The 13,562-nt window shown below is 34.0% G+C and overlaps 1 protein-coding gene across 1 annotated transcript in view; it reads left to right on the plus strand.

Annotated features, from left to right (window-relative positions):
* LOC150094156 (nephrin-like) overlaps nt 1–7,710 on the plus strand; it is a 113,585-nt gene extending 105,875 nt beyond the window's left edge. Inside the window, exon 8 of the mRNA XM_090412412.1 lies at nt 7,553–7,710. Within this exon, the coding sequence (XP_090268538.1) occupies nt 7,553–7,710 (158 nt within the window). The remainder of the gene's footprint in view (nt 1–7,552) is intronic.
* The last annotated feature ends 5,852 nt before the right edge of the window (nt 7,711–13,562 follow it).

Genomic DNA, 13,562 nt, shown 5'->3' on the forward strand with positions numbered 1-13,562 from the left:
CACTTCTAAGGAAAAATGCTTGTCCTCTACAAAAACAGTTGCCCGATTCATTATCATTGAGAACATGCACCAATCACGTTACAGTAGCAACACTTTCAATCATGTCTCCATTTGAGTTTCGAAATTTGCCTATTTCATAACAGCAATAATAATTCCGCTAAACTAATATTACAAAACAATCCTACTTATGTCAAGTACATGAAACTAAACGAATTGTCATAATAATTGCGTTACCATTCTTCCCCTACTAAAAATAAATTTTAGCTATAGTCTTCTTACATATATCCTGGCGACCCCACTGAAAAATCAGAAGCGTTTAAAAACTATCCAGCCTGACATACATAGAAAGATTTACTTGGCTACTTGACCTAAACTAATATAAAGCCGACGGAAAATCGTTTATGTAAGTGCTTGCATTCACTGCAAAATAGCAGATCTAACTTATGCAAACAAGCAACACATTAGAAGTTTTTTTTTATATATATAACGAAACCTGTGGTGAATTCATCACTAAAAAAACACACTAAACACAGTAATGACTATTTAATTCGTAAATATTTCATCCCAAGTATCTTGGGACATCATCAGTACAGTAGTTCAAACAATACTAGGAATAACATACAGTTAGGGCGCATGATTACAATGGAATCTCAATATGGGTGCAGTAACGTGTTATTGAAGTAAATTAAAATATAACTGAAAAAAATATATATATAAAGATTATTTTACACAATTTTCTATGACAATTTCCCATACTTTAGGAATAGTAAGAACATCGTTGCGGTTTAAATTTGGTCTGTGTAGTAGGGCTTCAGCACTTTCTTTATAATAAACGTTCATATTTATATAAAGATCTGTGTAATAGTTTCGACTAAAAGTAAAAGTCAGGTATGATTAATAAAGAATATTATTGGACAAGAAAGGCAACGAGAAACAACCATGTTCTATAAAACCAATAAATTAAAAATAATGTTAATAAGGTGCATAAGTAATCCATACAGTAACACGTCTGTGTAAAAGTCGAAACTTTTACACAGATCTTTATATAAATATGAACGTTTATATAAAGAAAGTGCTGAAGCCCTACTACACAGACCAAATTTAAACCGCAACGACGTTCTTGCTATTCCTAAAGTATGGGAAAATGTCATACAAAATTGTGTAAAATAATCTTTATATATATATATTTTATTTATTTATTTTTTTTTTTTTTCAGTTATATTTAATTTACTTCAATAACACGTTACTGCACCCATATTGAGATTCCATTGTAATCATGCGCCCTAACTGTATGTTATTCCTAGTATTGTTTGAACTACTGTACTGATGATGTCCCAAGATACTTGGGATGAAATATTTACGAATTAAATAGTCATTACTGTGGTTATTACGTGTGTTTTTAGTAACACATTAGAAGGGCTGAAAATATATCGCAAAAAACTCTAAGTCAAGCAGGTTTTCCTTTGAGATATGAAAGAACCGACTGAAGGAATACTCATGACAATTATCAGAGCTTTTCATTCAAATATAGTTAGCCTGTCTCAAGTGGAGTTGGAGGGTTTTCTCTAGGACACTCGGGTTTATCGTTGCTAAAAATAGCCAAATCAGTCCCATGAATACACATATCTGCAGATGAAGAATATTGTTGGACAAGAAAGGCAACGAGAAATAACTATGTTCTATAAAACCAATAAATTTAAAATAATGTTAGTAAGTTGCCTAAGTAATCCATACAGTAACAATGACGTTTTCAAAAAAAATGGAAATGAGACAATCAATAGGCAATTTTTATATCGAAAACAGATGATTTCGGTTAGCAGATTTTCCTTTTGTGTAACATGAAATAATCATACCTGTGTAATATAGTGTATGGAAAGAAAGTTAATATAATGCCCTTGTTTAACCAAAGTATTATTATTATTTTTTTAAAATCTAATTATTAAAACATTAGGTCTGTTTTTCAAGACAAATTAGATAAAGTGAACGTTACGTTTAAGTATTCTTTGCTTCAGAATTAGGTAGAGGATGTGACTGACCGATCCACCTGGCTCTTTATAGTCACATTGATCGGTACGTTTATTCGATAAGGGATGGCACAATTAAGGATAACAACCTGAACTGCTGCATCTTGACTTACTAAGATATTCACACGACATTATAAGTTTAACTGTACGTGTCCAAGCACAGTTTCTCGAACAAAACGTGTAGATTTTGCTAACGAATACGTTGACGCTGACGTTTTGCATCTGTAGACAAATTCTGATGGTCGACCATCGAACATCATAAACGAACAACCTTTTCCTCCGTCAGCTGTCCATTACAAAAACAGCTGAAGAAATGTCAGTGCACAAGAAAAACGCGATATTTTTCATTTAGTTGGCCAATCGGAGATCGAATTCAGTGGAGGACACTAGAAATATTTTAGTGAACGTAGAAGAGGCACGCTTCTATGAGAAGCGTGCCTCTTCTATGTCTTTTTCTTCCAGAAACAGAGATTTATACTCCTCAAAGCAGACAAACCGGTTAGAGTTGTATTCTTCTGTGAGTAACTACTACTACTTCAAGTGTTGTCTGCCGTATATCTATTAATAGTGTTCAGATATATTTAGTAGCTTATTTTCTGTATGCATACAGTTTCACTAACAGAATAACATGAAAATTCATCGAAATCAGTTAATCGAAAGACAGTTTACCGAATGGCAATTCAATGAACGACACTTCATCGAAAAAGCAATTCACCGAATAAACAATTCATCGCACGAATGAAATTGATCGAAAAAAAAATCACCGATAATTTTTCGATGAATTCTTTCATAATTCATCGAAAGAGTAATTTTCTTTCAAAATATTGTTTAAAATGTCCCACAACGATACCTAACGTTACTCAATAGACAGATAACATACGCAATTAGCCATTGGAAAGTAATACTTATTTTGTTGCATTTTAGAACATCATTATTGTATGTAATTACACATTCTGGTTCAATGAAATTTTATAATTAAGATTAATAATTACTAATATCATTTTGAAATTTCTTTACGACAATGTTATATAATAAAAGTGATCCAGTTGGAACTAAAACTGAACAGCGCACACAATATCTTGTATACGGGCAACTGCTAATTCAGGGAGTTATTCTAACACACAATTTCGACACGTCGTTCCTTTGTAGTCCCGAATACAGTTAAACTGAAACGGCTCGACAAATTTTTGTAAACGTTTCAAATACCGAATCTGAGTAAAATGCATCTCATAATAATTACTGTACTGACGTCACATAATACTATTCATAATAATAATGGCGCCTCCGTAGTTCAGTCGGTATGAAGCCTCTTAATTAGAATGACCTGGTTTCAAATCCCATCTATGATGCAATAATTTTTATGAGTCCTCAACTGAAGATGAGAAGATGAGTTAGCAGGCCTAATACGGAGATGGCAGGGTTTCCTCCCTCCGGGAAAAAGACAAGGAACAATTATCGGACAATAGGAAATGCAAAATGCTGATATTCTGATGCGAAGGATAAAAAGATAAATTGATAAACATGCCATGATGATAATCTCTCATAAATTTCATGAACACGATGTTTTGGGAACGCTTGAAAGGTACTACAAAATAAAAGGATGCCGTGTTTCGCAATACGAGTAAATTATTTTCCATATTAGTTTCCTATGGTTCATTTTTGTGCTTTATATGTGCATATTATCGCTTTTGCTATATATTTAACTATTAGCTATGCTGTACTTATTTCTATTCATCGACTCTTTTTTTTTAGAAAAGATGATGTAATAGTTAATTCTAAATTAGTATTGGAAATCACGTGTGTTTAATAAACATATTAAAATATTGAATTCGCCAGGGAACCAGGGCGAACAGCGAAAAGTCAGCTACTGGAACAAATCTGAAATCAAACCCCAAATCAACATCACCAGAGTTAAGGATCGGTGCTATCAACGTAAGAAGCCTGGATGGCAAAGAAATGGAGCTAGCTGAGGAATTAGATAAGTACCAGATCGACATAATAGGGGTGACTAAAACAAAAAAGACCAAAACTGGTGAGATCTGTCTGAGCAATAAATACAAAATGTTATATTCAGGCAATGACAATCAAGGAAAAGAAGGAGTAGCCATAGTATTCAACACAAAATACGAGGATAATCTTCTTGAATGGCAGTCAGTCTCAAGTAGAGTAATGTGGGCAAATATGAGAATGGGGAACTGGACAATGAGACTTATTTGTGCCTATGGTCCCACAGAAGGTTCTCCTAAGGTAGAAGTGAAGGAATTTTTTGACGCTTTAGAAAAAGCAACTGACACAATGAAAAAGGAAAAGTTGATCCTTGTTGGGGATCTGAATAGCAGAGTAGGAAATGATTGTGAGACATACAAAAATATTTTGGGAAAATTTGGAGAAAAGAGCAAAGCTAATAATAATGGCAAATATCTGTTGGATTTCTGCTCAGGACATGGACTGGTTATTATTAACACCATGTTGCAACATAAAAATGTGCACAAATTCACATGGAGAGAAGAGGCTAGGAATAAGAAAAGTCTCATTGACTATGTTATTGTTGATAGTGATGTTTTCTCCCTGGTGCAGGACACCAGAGTGTACAGAGGATTTGAAATTGGAAGTGATCACTATTTAGTCTTGAGCAGAATAAAATTAAATTTCATATTGAAAAGAATAACATTCAAGAAAGTTATAAAGCGAATAAAAGTTGAGCAGCTCTCAGATGTGAACTGTAGACTAAAATACAGAAAGATTATTGAAAAGAAAATGAAAGAGTTTGAGAACAGGAATCAAACCTTGGAGATTCAGTGATAAAAAAATCAGAACTCCCTGGTGGACACAGGAAGTTAAAGAGGAGGTGAAGGAAAAGAAGAAAGCATATCAAAAGTTCCTGGCAAATAAGTCAGCTTTTACTCTTATAGCATACAGAGACAAATGTAAGAAAGCTAAACAGTGTGTAAAACTAGCTAAACAAAAGTCATGGGAGGACTTTGGCAAGAATATAGAAAATAAATATCAAGAAGGTGGCAAAATATTCTGGAGGTTGTTGAAGAAGCTTAGGAATGGAGGAAAGAGTGCTGTAAAAGGAGTTAGAGATGATAAAGGTGACATGAAAACAGGAGAAAAAGATATCCTTGAAGTATGGAGTAATTACTTTGAAAAACTGCTAAATGAAACGAGCAGTGATGACAGCACAGTGATAAAAAACACTGACCAGGAATGCAGTCAGGAATATATATCCATACTTGAAGTAGAAAAAGCCATCAAAGGCTCGAAATGTGGAAAGGCAGCAGGAGTAGATGATATTCGACCAGAAATGCTGAAGTATGGTGGTATAAAAGTCTTACAGTGGCTGCACTGCATAGTTCAGAAAGCCTGGACAGAGGGACGAATTCCCGATGATTGGAGTAGAGCTCTCATAGTACCCATATATAAAAAGGGAAATAAAACTGAATGTGAGAATTACAGAGGTATTTCCCTACTGAGTATTCCTGGCAAGATCTATGCAAGTATACTTGAGAAACGGTTGAGAAGAATTGTGGAAGAAAAGCTTGGTGAAGAACAAACTGGATTCATGCCAAATAGAGGCTGTCAGGATCAGATCTTCACTTTACAACAAATAGTCGAGAAAGCATGGGAATATAACAAAGATCTGTATTTAAGTTTTGTCGATTTGGAAAAGGCATATAACAAGGTGCCAAGAGAGAAGCTATTCAATACGCTGCAGTTATATGGTGTCAATGGGGCATTATATCAAGCAATACTTAGTCTTTATTTGAGTTGTAAGTCAGCAGTTAGAATTGAAGGAAGTACAGGAAGATGGGTTAATGTTAAATCTGGTGTGAGACAAGGATGTACCTTATCCCCTCTGTTATTCATTATCTATATGGGTCACATTATGAAGGAAAGTGGTATTAAACCTGATATCAAAATTGGAGATGTTAATGTCAGCTCTTTGCTTTATGTGGATGATGTTATACTTCTAAATAAATCCGCTACAAGTCTGTAAGATTCTCTGACTAAATTGAATAGCTGTTGTAATAGACATGGTATGAAGGTCAGCAATAAAAAGACAAAGACAATGAAAATAGGTAGAATCATTGAAAATGTCAACTGTGTTGTGAATGGAGAACCTGTGGAACAAGTGAAACACTTCAGCTACTTAGGAACGATTTTTACTGAAGATGGTAAATTAAATATAGAAATAGACAACAGAATCAGCAAAGCTGGTATGGTGGGAAGTCAATTGAATAAATTCATATGGAATAAGAGAGAAATTAGTCGGAATACTAAATTAGCTGTATACACAGTATTCAAACCAGTTTTAACTTATGGATCTGAGAGCTGGGTCAGAAGTAAAACACTTGACCAAAGACTAGAGACCGCAGATATGAGAGTCCTGAGAAAGATTAGAGGCGTGAACAGATGGCATCAATGGCAATATCATATTAAAAATGAGGATATTAGGAAAGAACTTGACATTGTCAGCATCCAGGAATGCATTAGCAGAGCTAATCTCAGGTGGTATGGTCACTTAAATAGAATGGGAGAGGAAAGATTAGCAAAACAAGTGTTCTCTGCCAGGTTGGCAGGAAAACGACCCAGAGGAAGACCAAGATATAGGTGGATTGATACGGTACAAAGTGCCTTAGACGATAGAAATATAAGATCCGATAATGTTGGAGTCTTGACAAGTAACAGACTGATTTGGAGGAAAATTGTAGATAGGAAGTTAGTAACGATGTAAATTTTTCATGTAGTACTGTCATATCCTGTACACCCCGTGAGGGTACATGGCAGGAATTTGATGATGATGATGATGATGATGATGATGAAATATTGAATTTTTGGAAAAAATATTAAATTGCAATTTTATATATATTTTTCAAAAAGTGATGCGTAATTGTAAATTTTTCTCACAGTATCTTTGTAAATATGAAAATTAGACGGAAATCTTATGCATAGTTGCTGGGGCATTAAAATTTGAGATGCTGAATAATGATATCGTTATATTTCATGCTTCTTGTTATAGTTCTTGTCGAAGAAGGCCTTCAGTGGATCATAGAAACTAAGAGCACGGTGTAATACGGTTTTAATGGTTCCGACTTTTTGACTGGAATGATGATGAAAAGTAGTATGGATATGTTTTCGTAAGGAAACGCACACTGATCGTTATATTCATATGGTACTTCTCATCATTCCAGTCAAAACGTCGATACCATTAAGAAGAACGATGCCTCGGATCCTAAGGCAAATTGTATATCTAATACGGTGTATTATTTTCCACATAAGTTTTAGTTTCCATTGTTATTTTCATTAACTATTAATAATTAAACACAACCGCTATTAGATACAGTAGTTATAATCGATGAAACTATATTGCCAAAAATTTTTTTACAGATGATTTTTAAAGATATTTGTATCCAAATAACTATCATTATTCTGGACAGAAATATATTAACTTTCATAAACATTTTACTTATCTAGATTTCATTATATTTCCATTTATTAACTAATTAATTATTATTTCATTTCAGGGGAATCAGGCCCAGTGATCAGTCCAGTATTAGGTGTACTTATTGGTGTAGTAAGCGGTCTCGTTCTCGCTGCAGTTCTTGTGGTGGTCAGGATACGAGAAGATGGTTCAGAAGAACTGGAAAAACCCGGCGAAAGATCTTTACAAACAAGGATATGAAACCACAATATACAGAAACAAATCGATCAAGAACAAAAAACAATGATAGGGCCTCTTACCTGTCATGTCCACAAAGTATTTATTATCCTTTGCACTCATGTCACTCATCACTTCAATCATCCTTGTATATAGAACATTATTTTTAACTGTCATCAACATTTGGGAGCAATAAACTTTGTCGTATTTTGTTGTATCTGATCTGTATAGCTTTTGAGATATACAATAACGAGAAAAAAAATACCATTTTTAGGAATTTTTACTACCACACAGTTCAGAAATACTGTGTGGTATATGTCTTCGTTAAAATTTATACAGAAAATATTCCTGAAGGTAGTTTCGCCGTAGTACAGTCACATCGGTACAATTTTTAGGAGAAATAAATTTTTCTGAAAAATAAATTTTCAAACTGAGGTCCGTCCAAATGATGGGGAAATGTCGCATCGTCTGTATAAATATTTTACTGTAAAAGTGAGTTAGTTACCCAGTCTCATAAGGTAGAAAAATTATAATACTCCTAGAAAATAGATTTTTCATTTTCTAAACCAGCCACAGAACACATGCGATCAGCTCAGCTGAAAATTGAGCAAGTTGGCACTTAAATGGAGTAAGTTGGCTACATACTTAAGGAGAAATTGATTAACAAATAACTTGTTTATTCATAAAGCATTACACATACTTTTAGACGTATTGTCATTAACACACAATTTTAACATTTTTGGAGAACATAAAAGCTTGCCTTTTAAGATGAAGTAAAAGTTTACTTTTGCTTTCATCTTAAAAGTTTACTTTTAATTCATCAATACCATCTGAGCAGCACTTATTTATGTGCCGGTAATGTACTCGGAATACGAAACTTCTTAGAAACATATGTAATATTCACAAGTAAAGTCAAAGTAGGTAAAATATTATGCATAAAGCTCACCTTCAGAAAAGCATATACTTGACTTGTAATGTGTTGACAAACTGATTATTCACGAAATTAAAAAAAAAAAAAAATGCCAACTTACTCTAGTACAATGATTTTAGAACTTTTTTGTTTTTAAAATTTTGAAATCTCTTAAAATAATTATTTTTTTTGCTCTTTATTTTGCTTTGTTTCAAACTTGTATCGTTTTGTATTAATAATCTGAATTATGGAGTTTAATGCAGTAGTTTCTTTTGTGGTGGCGCCACAAGTCGACGTTTCGCTGCTTGCGATACTGTAAGTCGTGTCATCTGCCTATTGGACGTGCGAACGTCTGTAATACTGATTTGTTATTTCTTAAAATTTATCCGTTATGAAATTAGCAAAGAACACTATTTGATTTCATAAATCAAATAAATTTCCTAAAGTTTTTACTGTGATGTTTAAGTAAAGTCGATTTCTGTTTTCTGATTTTTTCTTTTTTTTTCATTATAATCAGTAAGTAAAACCACTATTTTTTTTTAAGGTTTAATTATTATTATGTTACTACAAACTAGGGGGCCTAGAGTACTAAAAGGTTAAGAATCACTGCTCTAGTAGACAGCCTGTCCTTCTCGTCTTTCCTGCTGTTCAAGAATTGATGAAGAAACATATTATATTATATGAAACTGCTGAAACAAATTTAGCAAATGTTGAAATCACGACCGATCAGAAAAGAAAGAAAAACAAAAAATACTTCATGTAATTTAATTATGAAATAAAAATTCATACCTGTACCGCAATTAAATTTTAATAATATGTAGATATTTCGGCTTAAGTATCTTAAGACATCATAACAGTTATTACAAACAATGCTAGGAATTACATTCAAAGGAACAGTTAGTGCGCATGCTTACATTGGACTCCCTCTATGCCTACAGTAGCTTGTTTGAGGACTGAATATTCGGCTGTAAATTAAAATTAAATTGAAATATATATGATAAATTTACTGAAGCAATTAAATACTTTGTCGATGAAAGATTCACCGACAAAGCATTTAATATGAAACTATGAATGCGATTTTAATGGTTCCAACTTTTTGACTGGGAGGATGATGAAAAGTAATATGGATCAGATATATTTTAATTTCATTTTAATTTACAGCCGAATATTTTAGTGCTTAAACACGCTACTGTGCACATAGAGGGATTCCAATATAAGCGTGGGCACTAACTGTTCCTTTGAATGTAATTCCTAGCATTGTTTGTAATGACTGTACTGATGATGTCTTAAGATACTTAAGACGAAATATCTACATATTATTAAAATTAAATTACTGTGGTGTGAATTTTTAGTTATGAATACTCCACAGGTTTTACTATATAATAGAATTTAATTATGAAGTTATACATAATTTAGCTTCTCACTAACTTCTAAAACGTTGGCTGAGTTCTTCAGAATTAGACAGTTAATTCTATGCGGCATCACTCATTGGATTGTTTAGCTGGATGAAATCTCTTGGATGACCATTGATAAAACTTATCTCTTCATCCCAAACTAGATAGAGTTATCCTCGCCCAAAAAAAGCATGGGAAAAAATCCCTTCAGCACAAACGAGTTTTTGAATGCAATAATCTTGGTGTAACCACCTATCCAAGGAAGTATTCGCTTCGGTTGGAATAAAGTTCATTATGATATAATAATACCTGTAACACAGCTTTTATTTTCTAGTTAAAGTCTTACATGCATGTTTTCTGGCATAGAACGTCACAGTTTTGAATTTTAATGGTTTCGGAGTTAATTAATTCGCTCCAGATTTGCTTGGGAACTGGCTTAACTCTTTGTTTTTATAATTTATTTTTTTATTTTTTTTTTTATTTTTTTTATTATGTCTCAGTATAAGTTACATACAATAATAATATTTACAGTATTTACAATAAGGATTACACAGAATTTTTTTTTTTTTTTTTTTTTTTGTCTCAGATGAATTGCATACATAGTTGCTGTAGTAATTATATGTATATAATATTTATAACACATTACAAGTGTGTATAACAGGTACTTGCAAGTTAGTAATTTTCTTCCTCGAAGCTTAGCAGAGCTTATCTGAGGAAGATAATAGATGACAGAGGGTGGTTGTTTCATGGTTGTGTTCCTATACTGGTCACAAGCCAGGTGTTGATTTTACTGTTTGTTGGTACGTGTTTGAAAGACTTTGACTGCTATTACAGTTTAACTTTTTTTTTTGTGCAAATAGGGTTGTATTTAGACATGGTGTGTTTGTTTCTTTGTGTTCTTGTAGTGGTAGTTTTTTGAGAGGGGGGTTGTCATGGTTTGTGTGTGTGTGTGTATGTGTGGTGGGGGAGAGAGAAACAGGAATTGCTCTAATTTTCATTCTCGCTATAATATTTATATAGTGCCTGTTTCAGCTCTCTGTATGTTCCTAGGTTTCTGTTGTCGAACGGCAGTTTGTTTATCATGTCAGGTACGTAGAAGTTTCGGGTGGCTTTGCCGTGCTGATTGTTGTACTTATATGTTATGTAGTTTGTTGACTGTGGTCTTGTTATTTGATATGTTGTTCTGGTTACTCTATATGTTGGGCTGTAGTAGTGTTTTAACATGACTGTGTAGTGGCGTAAGTGTTTCACCTTAAATATTTTGTGTTTTGTCCATGCTTCCTGCATAAGAGTGGGTTGTTCCCAGAATATCAGTTTTATCATTTTATCTTGCAACCGTTGTAGCCTGTTAAGTCTGTAGTCTGCGCAGAATGCGTATGATGTGATGGCATATCTTAAAATGTTTTCACATAATGCTTTATAGATTAGTATTTTTATGTGGGCTGGGGCAATATCTTTTAATCTGTATAGTTTGCTTGCTATTATCCTAAGCTTGGTATGTAGGTAGTTTGTATGGCTATTCCAACTTTGGTCTGCATCGAAGTGAAGTCCAAGGTATCGTGTTGTTTTCACCTGTGTGATGGTTGTGATTTTAGGTTCTGCACTTTGTGTATAGGAGGATGAATGTTTGATAGTGAGATATTTAGTTTCTATGGGCAGGGTATGGGGGTTTTTGAATATCATTAGCTTTGTTTTTCCAGGGTTTATATATATGCCGTTTTCGGTTAACCAGTTAGTGATTTGATTGATGTCGTGTTGCATATTTTTGTAAGCGATTTTTGCAGTGTTGTGAATTGATACTATGGCAGTGTCGTCTGCATACTGGAAGATTTTACTTTTTAGGGGGAGTTGGCTTATGTCGTGTGTGTATATGTTAAATAGAATGGGAGATAGGACAGCTCTTTGCGGTACTCCACAAGTTACATGTACCTCTTTGCTGTGTGCTGATCCTATACGTGTGATGTGCTTTCTGTTTTTCGTGTATGCTTTAAACCACTGGAGTAGACGACCTCCAATTCCGATATGGGTAAGTTTCGTTAACAAGGTTTTATGTGTTAGTGTGTCAAATGCTTTTGTTAGGTCAATGAATACTACTAATGTTATTCTGTTTTTATCCAATGCAGCGTTTATTAGATCTGTGAAGTCTTCCAGGAGTGTTGCTGTTCCTTTATTTTTTTGAAAGCCATATTGTGTTTTGGGTATGATTTGAAATTTTTCAACGTATGTGGAGAGTTTCTGATGTACGATGCGCTCCATGATTTGGTTGATTACAGGCGGCGTGGCGATAGGTCTGTAATTACTTATTATGTTTCTTTTTCCCTGTTTGTGTATGGGTGTGATTAGTGCAGTCTTCAGTGTTTCAGGTATGTGTCCCGTTTCGAAGATTTTATTTAACAGTTTTTGTATAACTGGAAGTAGGTCGGTTGAGTGTTTCTTGATGTCTTTTGGTCTGATTCCGTCTATCCCCGGTCCTTTGTTAGGATTAATTTGTTGAATTGCCAGTGATAGTTCTTCTTTTGTTACTGTGGGGAACCACATCGACTGGGTTGCTCGTGGACCTAGTGGAGAATGTTCGTATGTGTGAGGAAAGGTTGTTTCTTGTAGCTTTTGGACAGAGTTCGCGAAGTGCTGATTAAAGTTGTTTGCCAGCTGTTTAAGGGATTTGGGGTCGCAGGCAAAGCTTTGTTTTATTGTTTCTGTGGCAGTGGTTCTGTGTATATTGTCCAGCATTTCATTAATCAGGTGCCAGGTTTCCTTTATGTCATTCTGTGCTGTTGTTAATTTGTTGCTGTAATAGTTTCTTTTTGCCGTTCGAATCGGGTTGTTAGGAGATTCCGTTTTCTTTTGTATTCAGCTTTTAAAGCGATATTGTTCGGTGACTTCTTAAGTTGTTTCCATAGGGCATCTTTTCTTTGTATGTCTGTTAGTATGTTGTCTGTTATCCATGGATTTTGTTTCGTTTGGGGGCGTATTTTTATTTTTGTTAATGCTTTGTTGTATATTTTGTTAAATGCAAATTTATGATTATTATATACAGCTTCAGCAGAGTCTAAAGATGCTATCTGCATCCAGTTTGTTTTTCTGATTTCATCGTTCACTATTGCTTCGTTTACAATGCTATGATACTGTTTTGTAGTCTCAGTGATTTTTATGGGTTCTGGTTCAGTGTGTAACTGCAATGCTGTGAAATAATGGTCTGCTAGTTTGCATGTTATGACGGCTGCTGTGTGGCTGTTTGGAGGGGCCCTTATATTTATATGATCAATGCAGGTTGAGGTTGTTGTGTTTCCGATTATCTCTTCTCGTGTATACGACTGTATGGATGGGGTTATGTTATATGCCGATAATAGGTCTAGGTATTGTTCTGTGTTGTTATTTATGTTCCTAATGTTTATATTAATGTCCCCTATTATTATCAAGTATTTTGAGGTGCCTACTTTAGTGGCTGAAAGCCATCTGTTTAGTTCTTCTAGGAATTTTAAGTTGGGTGGTCTGTATATTGCGTTTAATATCAGGGAGTTTTCTTGTTTGATGTTTTTAATTTCGATGCATATGTTTTCTGCGTATTCTAA

This window comes from Typopeltis vanoorti, chromosome 22 (genome assembly GCF_054136105.1).
Source record: "Typopeltis vanoorti isolate ZY-2024b chromosome 22, IOZ_Tvanoo_1.0, whole genome shotgun sequence".
In the NCBI taxonomy this organism is placed as follows: domain Eukaryota; kingdom Metazoa; phylum Arthropoda; class Arachnida; order Uropygi; family Thelyphonidae; genus Typopeltis; species Typopeltis vanoorti.